Here is a 15,736-nt window from a genome sequence, read left to right as displayed (position 1 = left end):
ATAACAAAAATATATACCGGTATTTGGTATGAACCGGTATACCGCCCAGACCTAAATATACTAACATTGAGCTTTAAGCTAAATACCACATTTGTGTCTTGACGTCCTTCTGTTCACTAACCCCAACCAGTCGAGGCAGATGACTGCCACCTCTGAACCTGGTTTTGCCGGAGATTTGTTCCTGTTATTAAAAAAAAAATAAATAAAGGACTTTTTTCTTCCCACTGCTGCTAAATGCTTGTTCATGTGGATTTTGTTGGGTTCTTTCTTTCTTACTATGAATGTCACATTGTTAAGCGCTTTGAGATGACTTTGTTGTATTTTGCGCTATATAAATAAAGTTGAATTGAATTGAAATAACCTTGCTTATCAAGATCACTAAATCTTTTCATGCGTTATGAGGCATTTTCCCTCAGCTTTCGATGTTATTTCCATCTCGGATTTTCACTTTGTGTCCATTGGTTACTGTCAATCTTTTATCCAAAGAGGTTCGAGAAAGCTTGCGTTTTCCCCGAAATGTGTTTCGAAAGCGAAGGAGCTCTCCGTACGCCTTTCTAAAATCCCGATTCAAGGCAGGATACAGGATGGGGTTGAGGGTTGAGTTGAAATAGCCCAACCATAGGACTACAGAGTGAAGTGTGTTTGGGGGGTTCGTCTTCTCCTTGATGCCCTTGCAGGTGAAATAGGTGAAGTAAGGAAACCAGCAGATGACAAAAGCCCCCAGTACAGCTGCCAAGGTTACCGTAGCTTTGTGCTCTCGGGCTTCGACGGCCGTGGCTGAACGTGCAAAGGATGGTGTGGTCGCACGAATACGCTTCAGCTGTAGAGAAGAAATGGAAAAGACAGAGAAGAATGTTGGCACACAGTGTGACCACAGATTCAAAATGCAAGAATGAGTGCTTAAGTACAATGTGTTCTGAATCAAGTTTGTAGGTATTGAATCCACTTGTTAAAAAATATGCCAGCGTGTGTGTACTGCATTGAAAACAACTGGTAAATCAATTCTACCTTGTGATAATAAGTAAAAAAAATATTTTTACAGTTTTGGGCAATGATCTGAATGAAATGGCTGGATCTGGAAATGCATATTTCAGTTTTTTACGTGAATCATATATTTGTATAGATGGATATAGGCCTACTTCTGCAAGGACTGGCTCAATGTTATTTTTTTAATACAGTGCAAATATGCACTAATGTAATGCTGAGTACTGAATGTGGAGCATTGTTTAGTACAGAGCATTGAAGTAATAATACGTTAATCCATCTGAACATGTCCATGATTCATTTACATCCTTTTTTATTACAGCCTTTAAACTTGATCAGGAATGTATTGATGTATTTCTGATTTCTTCAGTAAATCCTGTTTTAATTATTTTTTTCAAACATGTGATTCTTTAGAATATGTTATTTGGGTTTTGGCCAAGGAGCTGCAGATGATTTAAGATTAATGAAGTATCCCCATAACATTTTTTTCTTCTGAGAATAAAGGTATTTGAGTATGAAATAATGTTGCTGATTGATCCTAGTACAACGCTTGACATTTTAGTCAAAGTACTTCAATTTGGCATATTTTTTTGTAAAAATGTAAGATAGACTGCCCTCTATTGGCTGAGAATAGTGGCTTGTGATGTTTTGATGTCTTGTCTGGCGTCACTGTTAGCCCTGCCCCTCCTATAAAAACTAGCACCTGTGCAATCTGTGGCGAGTAGGTTAAAAATACATAAATAAACATATTGAACGTCTCGAGTTTCCCTTCACAAATAAGGAATGAAAACAACTTATGATTATCATTACTCATTTCTGTAACACACGTTTTGAAAGCTGTATTATGGACCTGCTCAGATAAATCCAAAATGCAGCTTGAGATGTTCAGCACCTCCTCTAACTTTAAGAAGGAGAGAGTAAAGTTGCTCAAATTAAGTAGTGTTATTTATGATGTTCTACATGATATATCATACAACTTGAACACTATATGTGCTTTAATATGGGAGATACACTTTAGGCCATGGCTATTGATACAAAAACTGCCAGTCTATGCATAAGCAGCGCCCCTCATTGGCCAGTTTTGGTGACGTGATAGGTGCACCACATGACTTAAAGTTCCGTCAGTTTTATTTTAGCTCATATTTATTTTTAGCTAACCCACTAACCCTTTTATTTTAGCCGTAACCCAGGCAATACTCTAAAATGTTTATTTTTTTTCATATATATATTTTTTAAAAGGTGGAATTTGCCGTTGTAAATATGTTAAAATGAAAAAATATATATGACAAATGTGGGATTTGAACCCATGGCTGCAGAAGGAAGAATCCTTGAGTCAGGTGCTATAGACATTCTGACACAGTGAACGCACAGGCACATTACGCTTATGTAGAAAAGGTCCGGAAAACGTACCCATAGCCCCATGGGGTATTGATACGTTTCCGTATCAATAGACACTTCCTACAGGTTACCATGGAGGGATAGACATTCTGACAGTTGTAAATCACTAAGTTAGACACAGGTAGGATTGAATAAAAGGATTAAAAGCATTTAAAAGTCCAACAACGTAGATGATGGCATTGAAAGTCTCTAAAAACGTTACACTGCCTTCGTTGAATGCTGAATACATACACACTCCCGGCGGCCAGGGGAACGCCGATTTTTTTGGGGAGGAGGGAGTATATTGTAACAGCACCGCCCAATCCACCGCTTTATATCCAGACACTGTGTTTGATTGTCCTCTGTTCCAGTCGGCTTGTATTCTCAGTGCATCACTACAAACAACAGCCTAATGAGTCTACGGAGCACCCGCGGTGTCAGCCATGTTGTAAACATGGCCGCATCTGAGCTGCTACGTCAAGCAGGAGGGTCAAATGTCATTGCGCTGCGGTCCTTTAAAACTTTTTTTACCTGATTTTATTTTGTGAATCTTATATCGCCGTCTTTATCATTTCCTTGTCCCTTTGTTTTTGGTACTTAAAATATTTGTATATTATGTAAATTATATTAAGAATTTGCAATGCACCCCTGCAAACTCCGCGTATGGGGTTACTGTCACAAAAATACCCACGTTATGAAGTCCTTTTGCAACCCAGTGTGCCATTCCCCTGTGCAGAGTGAAACAGATGATTCCAACCAACAAATTGTGTCAATTTGCTTTTATAACAACCTTGCTTGTGAGAAAGTAATGGCAAATACTGACCTGTTTTCGTGCAACTCTAAATATGCAAAAGTACATCCCACACATTAACAGGAGAGGCAGGTAAAATGTGCTGAAGACGTAGATCAGAACATAGTTATTATTCCATTCAAATTGACAGTAGTGACCCTCTATGTTTTTGTCTCCAATGTCCCAGTCTGTATGCTGCACTTCGTAGTCCACAGTGTTCCAGCCCAGGTGAATGGGGACAAAGGACACAGCTAGTGACAAGGCCCAGATGGCAATGATGGTTAATGTCACTTTTAAACGGGTAACCCTTCGCGAGTGACGTAGTGGAGCTGAAATGGTCAAGTATCGATCTACGCTGATTGCTAGGAGGTTGAGGATGGAGGATGTACAGAGCATTACGTCCAGAGAAACGTAGATGTTACACAAAGTTCCCCCAAAGGCCCACTTCCCACTACGCAGCTCCACTGCGGCAGATAAGGGCATGACCAGCAGGCCAAGTAGGAGATCAGTCACTGCCAGAGACACCACAAAGCAGTTACCAATCCGCCACAGTCGACGACTGAGCCCCACGGCCAAACACACCAGCACATTGCCACCTATGGTCAGAATGATAAGAGAGACCAGGACTAGCCAACGGAGAGCTGTGAAGATCATGGTGCAATATAGGCCAGCGATGCTGCTCAAGATGTTGAAAATAATAACTCATCCATGCGTTGCCAGACTCCGTGAGACACCGCTGTTCACTTTCCATCAGACTGTCCTTCCCAGGACACTAAAGGGAAACTGGGATCAGGGTTAGATCTCTGAGGGAATCCACTTTTATCCATAATTTTTCCAACAACTCTGGGTGAGGCCTTAAATTTGAAATAGTCCTGTTGGGGAAAAAATAGAAATCAGTTAGAATAGCTATTTGATAATAGAGCTGATTATTCCTCCTGTAACATACATTCTGTTTGCCTCTCAGACCCTTAAAAAAATGTTTCCCAATTTCCTGACATTGGTGTCATCACAAAATATTTTTCAATGGGAAAGATACTTGAGGATATACAAACATTTGAAGACAATTTTAGGAGCGTCAGGACGAACATGATCCACATAGAAAATTTTACATATAATCCTGACCTAATGACACAGAACATTAATTTTGTTTCAAAAACAAAATAAAGAATAAGAAATAAAATCATTACAGGAAGTTAAAAAAACAAAAACAAACCTTTAGGATACACATACGGTTAGGGTTGCTTTTTGGGTTTGCTACCTTTTTGCCTTCACAACAAAGTTACAGAGCACCTATAGTAAATTCCCATTTCTTCCCTATTCAGTGTTTGAGGCTCAAACAGGTTATCTGCTAATTAACTATTAGCATGAACGCAGCAAGTGTCGTCATGCAGTCTACCTCTAACTAGGTCTGTGTATTGCCTGTAAAATAATGACAAACAACCAACCACACGGTGGAAAAATAATAGCTTATGATGACTTTTTAGTCACTTATCACAATGCACATTAGGTTGCACCATTATAAATACATATGCTTCAAAAAAAAAGGGGCTTTATGTAAGTAGCAACCCACCGAGAACGTAAATGTATATACAGTATATGTATATTTTAAAGACCTATTAGTGCCTTATCACCCAGGCAGAACACTCCACTCTCAGTTTGCTGGTCTACTGGAAGTACCTAAAGTGTCTAGAAGTAGAACAGGAGGCAGAGCGTTTAGCTACCAGGCTCCTTGCCTTTGGAACCAGCTCCCAGTCTAGGTTGCTACTCTCTCCACCTTTAAGGCTAAACTCAAAACCTACTTATTTACGAAAGCGTATACCGTATAATAGCATTTACCTAACCACTAGGAAAAAAGCCCTAAACCTAAAAATAAGTTTTACATGTGCACAGGATGGTCTTACATCTGAACAAGATGGCCGTATCTACAGACCATGGAGATGCAGCTCCTCAGCTACCGTCAGAGATAGACATTTTATTACTAAACACCAACAAGGACATTACCAATCTATGGGAAGAGATTTGTCGCCTTTCTAATGAGCTATTAAAGAAAGATGAGCTACTTACACCGATGTCCACCCCATATTCATTCTCATTCCACTGTGTTCCTGTAACATGTTTTTCTGCAGTCAGTGCCTTCTCCTCGCCCTTCTCTCTCTTTTCTGTTTCAGCTGTCTTGAAGCTGGAGTGGATATTCCTGATCTGTGGTTCACGGCTCAACTAGTCTTGGACACTCTGATGTTCAATCTCTCTATCCTGTTCTGTTCCCTTCCTCCTGTCCACTAACCCCATCCAGTCAAAGCAGATGGCTGCCACCTCTGAACCTGGTTCTGATGGAGATTTCTTCCTGTTAAAAGGGAGTTGTTTCTTCCCACTGTCTCTGATGCTTGTTCATGTGGAATTGTTGGGTTTTTTTTTTCTTTTTTCTTACAAATTTTATATTTTGATAGCGCTTCGAGATTACTTTTGTTTTCATTTGCGCTATATAAATAAAGTTGAATTTAATTGAATTGAAAGCCACACTTATTCCACCATTTTTCTTAATGCACAGCAACATCTGTTTCATGAAGCCCTTGGGTGGCAGCCTTGTGCTGGATGCTGCATTTGTCATCCTTATAAATTTGATTTTAATTGAATATAGTGAAAAATAAATGGGCCTAATAAAGAATAAATCAGTAAACGATAATTACACACGTCCAAACACACAAGTAACAAAACAAGAGGACAGGGGAATGGTAAAGCTGCAGAAGCTGTGTTGCCAGGTTGGGTTTAGAGGAGGTGGTGTATGATCTGGAGGGATCAATACTTGTAGCAAAGTAGATTTTACTCTCACTTGAAAATATTGTAACTCAGACAGCTAATTGTATGAGCTGTGTGAAATTCTACACTAAAACTAAGTATTTGAAGACTGCCTTAGTTTTATTTATTTATTTATTTATTTATTTATTTATTTATTTATTTATTTATTTATTTATTTATTTATCGCTTGCTGATACATTGTTATGGGTTCTCTCTCTATATATATATTTTGTTTTTGACCTCTATTTGTTGAGTCTTGACAGCTCACTTCACTGTTTGTACCTTTTATACACAGTGTAAAAGTATTTAAAGAATTAATATGTCCAATAGCCAGAGGTGGGTAGTAACGCGTTACATTTACTCTGTTACATGTACTTGAGTGTTTTTTTTTTTTAAAATTGTACTTTTAGGAGTAGGTTTTTTGCAGAATACTTTTACGCTTACTCCAGTAAATTTGTAAGAAAATATATGTACTTTTACTCCGTTCCTTTGGACTACATGCATGTCGTTACATCAATTTGTCTATAAATAAATAAATTCAGGCGAGCTCAGACGCAGCTCTGCAGCTCTCTGTCAGAGACATTATTATTAACCAATCACCAATACTGGCGTCTCCTCCAGAAAATGTGCAATTACCCCCTGTTTGCCGTTCAAACGTCATGTGATGCACTTCCTACTTTGTCAGCCCAAAACAGTGGAAATCTTGACTTTTGAGAATTCCACTTCAAATATGAGCTAACGTGATGGTAAGTAGGCTGATGTTACTCATGATTTCAAAGCTAACCATCTAATATGGAGTGAGTTAAATATATATTTACAACACATTACCACTATAAGTACTGCTGCACAACCCACCTTTGTTGGTAGCCTATTGCCTGTTGCAGGGTTAACTATAAACACATACCTGTCGAGTATCCCGTTTTGGCCGGGAAACTCCGGTATTTTACCCCTCTTTCCCGCCATCTTCCTGTATTATTATTTTCCCGTAATTATCCCGTATTTTAATGTAATAATAAATAAAAGATGGCTTACTATACTGAACGGCGTCACTAGCCTCGCGAGAACTTTCCACCTGAAATGGCCTGAGTGGCAGTTCTCGCGAGATTAGTGCTGACAGCGGCAACAAACCTGGAAACAACTCAGAAAAGAGATGATGAATGAAGACGTTCCGGCGAAGAAAAACAAAGAACTGGTGTAAATACGTTGTGAAATGTGACAGAGAGTTTATCACCCTAAAGAGCAGAATGATGGGACACAGTTACACGTTCTGTTAGATTAATAACTAAGATTTTAACGTCTACCACAGCGGAAGGAACCACGTAAGTCACCATGAAAAACCAGCCAATCACAAGCGCCACAAATATGCTGCGCTTTAAAAAAAGTGTTAAAGGATGTAAAGTCTGCAACAAATCTGTCTAATAAGTCATTAGTGAATACCAGAGAACCACATGAGTGAGCATGAGAAATTAAAAGAAAATAAAATGTTAATGTTTAACTTAAAGACAAGCAACGTGAAATTAACAGTAAATATGTAACGTGTTGACTTGTATATGAACTGTAAGTATATTAAATAAACACATGTGCTTCATATACCCATTTATGTTTTTATTTAGGCTGTTTTATAATTTAGGAATTAGAGCTGGGCGATATATCAAGATGTATCGAGTTTTCTATTTTGGCGATATAGAAAACTATAATATTTCATATATCATATGAAACAAAATACTAGTTTTAGGAGTTGCTGCTTTTACTTCTCAGAACAACATGTAAAGCTCAGTTAGATGGATTTCTGAGTGCACATATTGATCAGCTGTTTATTAATAAATGTCCCTGTCTGGCATTTTGCATCAGCAAATTTAACCCAGAATTGTCTTTCTGGTCAGACTTTATTTAATAAAATTATTGAGTTTTGGTCCATATTGCCCAGCCCTAGTAAGAATGTTCACAGCATTTTAATGTTAATAAAGGTCGACCTAAGAGACTCTAATCACACAATTGTATTCAGTGGTTGAGAAGTGGGTATTTTAGATTTCTTGTACACTGTGGGACGTCTCATAGCGGGCGCAAGAAAATTTTCCTTATTTTCAAATCCAAAACTTGACAGGTATGATAAACCACTTTTTAGAGGGTGTAGCGGGCCCAGTTTTAATGCAATGTAGGGGATACATATATCATGTGAAACTAGAGAACCTAAAGTTTAAACACATACCAGCATATCATGCTAGCTTCTCAGTAAGGGGATGAAGGAACGCTCCAAATGTTTTTCAACCTTGGGGTCATGAACCAATGTGGGGTCACCTGGAAATAAAATGGGGTCGCCTGAAGTGTCTAATAATAATAAAATGAAATAAATGACTGATTAGAATTATATATTTAATATTTCTAAATAAATAAATACAAAGTTTTAATTTATTTTTATCTATTTTGTGCAACTAAAAAAAAAAAAAAAAACAGTACAATATATCACAGAAATAAACATACAGTACAGTAGAGGAAGTATTTCACTTTGTCTAATATCAATATATTTAAAGTAATTTTAGAGAAAAAAAGTATCTGGGGTCGCCAGAAATTTGTGATATAAAAATGGGATCATGACCTGAAATAGGTTTGGAACCACCGATATACACACTTTATTACGTTCATTCCATTTTTTTTAAGCAGGCTACGTTTTTTTTTAATTAATTTTTTTTATGAATATATCCAAGCATCTCATTCAGGGAGTGATGGTTTGTTTTGGAAGTAATAAATTTCATTTGAAGTTACTCACTACTTCAGTAGTTTTTTCACGTGGTACTTTTTTTAAGTACTTAGTTTTATAGAGTATGTTTACTTTTGAGTAATTATATTATGAAGTAACTACTTTTACTTGAGTAACGTTGTTGTTAACCCACCTCTGCCTATAGCACAGAGCAATAACAACAATGTTGTTTTACATAAATACATGTTCTCGTTGGAGAACAAGGTCCCTGGAGACTTGTTCTTCTTGCTTGACTTCATGGAAAACCTGTGGGCTGCATTTCATCCTCCATCACTGTCAGAGTGATGCAAGACAAGATCTTAATAACATTTACAAAACCCACCACAGCCAAAGTGAATTATATATAAAATAAAAAACTCTAAACCCCTTAACAAAGGGGTTGAAAAAAATCCATTTAACTGTTTCATTTCAATAGTTCAACTTTTAATCGCTTGTGCATGAATTTAAAGACCTTTAATCATTTGAAGTAAACATTATGTAGAGGCTTGTTTGAGTTTCCTTTACTTGAACCTGCTACGGATATGTGTCATGCAGTGTCGGTCTTGCAGTCGGCACCAACTGTGCGTCATCACCATTTTAATCTATTTAAAAACGGTTGCAGGCTCTTGATAACAGGCAGTTCCAGCTGTGTCTCCAGCATTTTAGAGGCAAATAAAGCTCAAGCCATGATTGTCATTGGAAGTGTCCTTAGGGCTTGCTTGAGTTTATGTCTTTTGAATTCTGCTTCACTATTTTTTTTATTTTTGCCTTCCGTTATTTGTGTTTTATTTTCTGTACATGAGTCTTCTATTTTAATTTTTTTTTTTTTTTTGCCTTTTTTCTTTCTTCTTAGTCAAAATTTTCACCGGCGTGTGTAAACGCAAGACAACACAGATGCTCCTACGTTTGCTCACTGTGATTGTTTTAATTGCGTCTGTTGTTCTCTTTTTTTGTGTAGTCTGAGTCTGGCGTAGCATCCGATTACTTCAAAATGTAATCATTTTCTGAAAATCCAGAGACACACAGAGTTCATGATAGGATACGATGTGAAACACAATGCTGGATGCACGAGATCGAGACAACACGATACACAAATCCACAAAATTTACATTTTATTCATTTATTTATTTACTGATTATCCAGTTATATATCTTATATTTAATGAATTAAAATGTTTTCAACTTGTTTTTCAAACTGATAATAAAAAGTAAAATAAATAAGAAAAAAAAAGTGAAGAGCCAGAACAGGGTATTTTCTGGGTTTTAGGTGGGAATTTAGTTGTGTTGTTGTTGTTGTTGTTGTTGGATGGCCAGTTAAAGATGGTGAATTTAAACTGGAGTTAAGAATAGTTTTACTTTAAAAGTGCTACCTTTTCATTAAGTGTTAAATCGTACATTTTAGAACCAAAAAAGCAACAAAGAAAATATGCACCAACAAATTTGCCTTCCATTTTCCTCATGAATAAATTAACTGGGAAGTGCTTGCTCTTTCAAATACAAACAAAACAAAAACAAGTTATTTTAATTTATGTGTGTATGTGTGTGAGACTCCTTTTGGGACCTTTACTACAAAGCTAACTTCTGTAGTTTAATCACTGTGTGCTTGCTAAATCACCATGGTAACTTAGGCTGAATGACTTACCAGGTTGGGACCAGGTTTTGTTCTGGATCAGATCTGAGCCTCCTGACCAATCAGTTCTCTTAGAAAATGACCAATGTCCAATAAAAGGAGGATCATTGTGTGAACACGTCACTGTGTGGATCTAATGTGACAATGACAGGAGAGAGAATATTTAGACATTGATGCAATCCTTTCATTTACTGATGACATTATATAAGAAATAAATAGATTTTTATCTGATGGGCTGATGAGTAAAATAAGTCAGCTGATAAAGCCTGTGTGCATTGGGCGCTTTCAGGCCGATTAATTAATTAATTAACTCATGTATTCTGTGGTGATGCAAAGAGCCTCAGTCCTGTAAGATATTATAAAATATAAAAATATTCCACCTTACAATTTAGGCTGATCTGCATGAATGCAGCATCAGAGCCACAGACAAGGTAAAAGAGAAAGTGAAATTGATCAGAGTGTCTGTTCATTCTCCTTTTATAATCTCACTAATTTAAGCATTAACACAGTGTTGTTTTTGGTCAGAATTATGGATTTTAATTCTTCATATTTATAAAGAGTTTTTCCTCAATTGTGAGGTAAGTTGCTCTCCACAGTTTTTCCGTGATTGTGATTGGTCTGACGCTGTAATCTCCTCCCCTGTCTCAAGAGCGCACACGTAGCCAGGCTGGAATTAACACGCTTAACCTAGCAAGTTGCAATCAAGATTCGTAGGACAGCTTCTGTCTGACAGACAATGTTTGGTTAGGTGAAGCCTGCTAACAGAGATATATCCAGGATATAAGTATCTAGCTTCATAGTATAGGCCTTTGGGGTTGAAAACCACTGCTCTACTACGTGATGCGTAACACTTTTGTGGCCCTTTGCCGTTACATTTACAGCTACTGAATGTCTGTATAAATTAGACATCGACAAACATTAAACCTCCTCTAGCTTCACTGTTTGTTTAGAGGGAAAGTCAAACCATTCATGTTTGGTTTACAAGCAGTGAGTAATAACCAACAAAGGAAGACGATAAAATCCAATATATAGAGATTACTAAAGATGACAGGAACAATAACAAGAATAGCGGATATAGAGAGTTATGTTCACGTTGCAGGAAATCACTGGAGCGATGTGAAAAAATTTGTTATTTGATATGTTGTTAATAAACGACAACAGTGATTCATTATTGGAATCATTGCTTTTTCCATTAAAGTGATGTACATTTGTTCGTCAGTGAGAGATCTAGGTTAGTTGTTTTGCTTTATTACACAAAATGTGTCTGGGAATGACGTTTATCCTTTGTTTAATCAGTAAGGAAGTAGTTAGTAGATGCTCATCAAGGCAGAACAAAAGCAGTCCTAAGGTTACATTATTCCCCACATTTTAATGAATATGCATTCACAAAATTGTCTCTTTTTTAGACATAAAACATTAAACTTTATAGCTATAGGATGAAAAACTATATCAATTAATGATTACCCTATTTCATGTCGCATATCAGGTAGCAGTTTTACAAGGTTCTCATTAATAATACAAGTCTAGTCGTTCATTTTCCAATACAATCTCAACTAAATCCTCGTTGGAGTAATGAAATTCAAGGTGGCATTTGTTTCACCTGAAGAGGATCATTTGAAGACTTTGAGCTTGGGTAAATAAATGTCAATGGATTCCCTGAAAGCTTAGATCTTGGCCGTTTCCGTGGTGACTTTGTTTGTTCAGCACATAAAGAGTGTGAAGCCACCTTTAATCCAAGCCATAAGATGCAGTCCGTGTCAGTAAAAGGCCATAAAGAATGGAAGACAGTTTAATAGAATGGGTAAATAACAGGAAGTGATAATTCACTATCATGAGTCACTCAGATGCCTGTCGAGATGTGGCACAGGTGGAAAAAAGTGAAACCCAACACTGGTATTGGGGATCATAGCAGATCATTTTACAATTCCCTGTATAGTTTATTCCACTGCCTCCCACAAAGTTCACTCAAAATGACAAATAACGCCACAGCAGCACTGCAATCACGACAGACGGATTTAAATTACACTGAGAGCTTTGTGAGAAAATGTTAAAGAGCTTAACAAAAAAACACAACTTGTACAACATTTCCCCCCTGATCCTAATAGCTGCATATTTTTGTTTACTGTACTTGAAAAGAGGAAAGTTGATGACAACACAATACGCCCGGATACATGCGTCACATGCTGTGATCACGAGCTATAACCTGAAAGCATCTTTACGGCCTAATGTACCACATAAATAATGTTAAAGGTTCAGGACTAAGTGTGTTGATTACAGTGCATCCTTGTCCTGTGTTTGTTCAGTCGCTATAACTATCAGTCAAGTGTATGATTTAGTATTCTCCATCCAGACGGCCTAGGTTAGAAAATCCCCTGGATCACCCAACGAATTAAGGAGGAGGAAAAGTAAACAGTGAGAGAAAAGCAAGGTAATAAATTATTAAAATGACAGTGGCAAACTTATAGCTGTAACTATTTAGTTTTAGTTCAGTTTGATCAATTTCTCGTTTCAAAATGCAGGATAAAATGCTTAGTTTAGCAGGAATTGTTTCACCAACATCGTCAAATTGCAAGTTAAGTCATTTGAACTTTTGCCCACGAACATTAAAACCTACAGCAAATCTTACTATCTTAAAGCTATTTGATGGTTTCCCAACGTGATTTCAAGGAGAATTTCAATAATTTGGGATTTTCTCTTTAATTCTTGACCAGAGATTTTATATTTTTGCCATGTTTTTTTAATTTTATTTTTTTTTTTTATGGTTGTGTTAATCAATTTGTCTTCTATCACAAAAATTGCTCCAAAGACAAAACTTAATTAGTTTATGTCTCACCAGAGACAACTAAAGCTGTGAAATTAAACATTAATAGGCAAATAAAACACACAAACTCTTGTAAAAACAGATACAAAACAAAACAGCTGTGCAAGTTTACCTTTAATGATGCTTTCTCGATGTACAATAAATCGTAGAACAATTCATATTTGGTTTTTAAGTAAAACAATGACAAAATGATAAAAAAAAAAGGTGTAAAAACTAGCTGTAAGGCTATGTACCATTTGTATGTATGTATGTTATGTATGTATGTATGTATGTACAGTATGTGTGGGAAGTGGTGAAGCAGTTTGTCTCAAGGCGTCCAATAAATAACAGCTTCTCCATATGCTATACAGCTCTATCCAGACCACACTCTACCTACATACCAGTTAGCACCAGTGGATCATTAGCCGCAGGGGAAAAAAAACACACAAGCTTAATCATTAAGCAACAGGTCCAACATAAACATTAATGTACGGATTTGCTCCAGTTATTTCCAGTTATATGCACAGTATTTTTCCAAATGACATTTAATTGTTGTCTCACCTGTCATGGTTTGTCCAAAATGTGTAAAAAAAAGATCCTTCTATTCTTTCTGCTGATTCTCCTCTCGCTCCTGCCTGAGTGTAAACTTATTACAAGCCTCTCTCTCTCTCTCTCTCTCTCTCTCTCTCTCTCTCTCTCTCTCTCCTCCTGGTTAATGTACTCACAGATCTGTAAACAGCAAAAAAAAAAAAAAAAAGTCAAGCCTACACTCATTCATTGTGTGCAATTTGCTCAAATACATTAAAATAACCTTTAGATACATGGTATGGCTTACCCTATCTGTATTTTAGTCATGCAATAAAAACTAATAAAAGACACGTGAACTGAAAGAGGATCAGCTTTGATACGTTAGAGTAACTTATATTATAGTGATGAGCTTGAATCCCTCAGTGGCCCTCTGAGTTAAAGATGTGGGGAATTAAATGAGCTGTTTAAAGGTAATTTATTATATATTATCCATTAAATTTCCATTTATTATCATCGCCTTGAAATATGTCACTTGGGCAAAGGAGTTGTCTTACCTGGTAAAAGCTTCCACCCATCATAATTCATTACTTTCACTATATATCATTAAACTAATGATGCTTTCACTATATGTCGTTAGGTTACAGTAAATGAATGGCGTTTTATTGTTTTTCTTTGAATTTGTGCAAACATTTATTACAAATTATGACTTTTGTACAACTTTTTTATTGCATAACTGTTTGCAAGTTATTATTATATTGTTAAATCCCACACGGCTTAAACATTGAAGTGCCGCTGAACGTAGCGAAGAACACTAACATCTGTTTGACCTCCTGCTTTGGCACAACAGCAAATATTAAAGTGGATTTTTTTTTTTTTTTTTTTTACGGTATGGCATGTGCAATGAAGTCATTTTTTTTTTCAATAAGATGGATGCTTCTTTTGGTAACTTTTAACATTTATTTCATTTATCAGCAATTGATGTATCATTGTTGCTTGTTTACCTGTGTTCATATATATATATATATATATATATATATATATATATATAGACCCTTCCCAAAAAATTTGAATATAATGGAGAAGTTGTTTAATTACCATAATTCCATTCAATAATATAGATTCAGGGCTCACAATTTCAACTATTTTAATTATTTATTTCTTTATTTTTTCATAATTTGGGCTTCCAGCTCAAAAAACCCACAAAAACAGGAAGTCAAAAGATGAGAATGAATGTTTTAAACTGAGTGTCACACACTAATCATCTACAAAACTCAAAGCACCTGCACAGGTTTCCCCAGGTGTCATTAAATTGCTGCACTTTGGTTCAATTGTCTCAGTTCGGTTCAATATGGGAAAGACTGCAGACTTGACAATTGGCCAGAAGACCATCATTGATACCCTCCATAGGATGGGTAAGCCACAAAAGTTCATAGCTAAGGAGGTTAGCTGTTCACAGAGTGTTGTGTCCAAGCATATCAATGGAAAGTCTAATGGAAGGGCAAAATGTGGTAGGAGAAGATGCACCAGCAGAAGACATGACCATGGGCTTCAGCAGATTATCAAACAGGGAAGATTCAAGAATCTGGCAGAGATCCAGAAAGAGTGGAATGAGGCAAGAGTCACAGCTTCAAAAACCACCACATTTAGACGCATCCGGGAGAAGGACTACAACTGTTTGGTTCCTCGGGTCAAGCCACTTCTGAGCCTGAGCCAACGCAGGAAGCTTCTCCACTGGGCCAAGGAGAAGAAGGACTGGACTGTTGGCCAGTGGTCCAAGGTCCTCTTTTCCAATGAAAGTAGAAGTAATCAAGGTCCGAGGGTTTGGAGGAAGACTAGTGAGGAACAGCACCCAAGCTGCTTGAGGTCCAGTGTGAAATATCCACAGTCAGTCATGATTTGTGGTGCAATGTCCGGTGCAGGTGTTGGTAAACTCTGCTTTCTTAAATCCAAGGTCACAGCAACAGTCTACCAGAATGTTTTAGAGGACTTTATGATTCCTTCTGCTGAGGATCTGTATGGAGATGCAGATTTCATCTTCCAGCAGGACCTGGCCTCTGTCCATACCGCCAGAAGCACCAAAACCTGGTTTGGTGCC

General features: G+C 37.0%; 1 protein-coding gene across 2 annotated transcripts; it reads right to left on the bottom strand.

Annotated features, from left to right (window-relative positions):
• Window positions 1-261: 261 nt before the first annotated feature.
• On the bottom strand, window positions 262-13,743 carry hrh2b (histamine receptor H2b). Of its 2 annotated transcripts, none has more exons than XM_028466980.1 (3): window positions 13,675-13,743; window positions 3,185-4,023; window positions 262-820 (listed from the first exon to the last, which is right to left on the bottom strand). In XM_028466980.1, the coding sequence occupies exons 2-3, from the start codon at window positions 3,803-3,805 to the stop codon at window positions 413-415; spliced, it is 1,029 nt and encodes a 342-aa protein (XP_028322781.1). In that variant the 5' UTR covers window positions 3,806-4,023; window positions 13,675-13,743; the 3' UTR covers window positions 262-412. The 2 variants fall into 2 exon arrangements, with proteins under 2 accessions (XP_028322781.1, XP_028322782.1); XM_028466981.1 differs by lacking the exon at window positions 13,675-13,743 and adding an exon at window positions 10,326-10,390.
• Between the last annotated feature and the right edge of the window lie 1,993 nt (window positions 13,744-15,736).

This window comes from Gouania willdenowi, chromosome 14, assembly GCF_900634775.1.
Source record: "Gouania willdenowi chromosome 14, fGouWil2.1, whole genome shotgun sequence".
NCBI lineage: Eukaryota > Metazoa > Chordata > Actinopteri > Blenniiformes > Gobiesocidae > Gouania > Gouania willdenowi.
Note: the sequence above shows the minus strand (reverse complement) of the source record. Positions and strands in the feature narration are given on the sequence as shown.

Bases quoted from the DNA above. Each gene is read 5' to 3' on its own strand.
- hrh2b (XM_028466980.1), bottom strand. From the start codon at position 3,805: ATGATCTTCACAGCTCTCCGTTGGCTAGTCCTGGTCTCTCTTATCATT. The intron at 821-3,184 runs GTCAGTATTTGC...TCTTCTCTACAG, and splicing joins TTAGAGTTGCACGAAAACAG to CTGAAGCGTATTCGTGCGAC.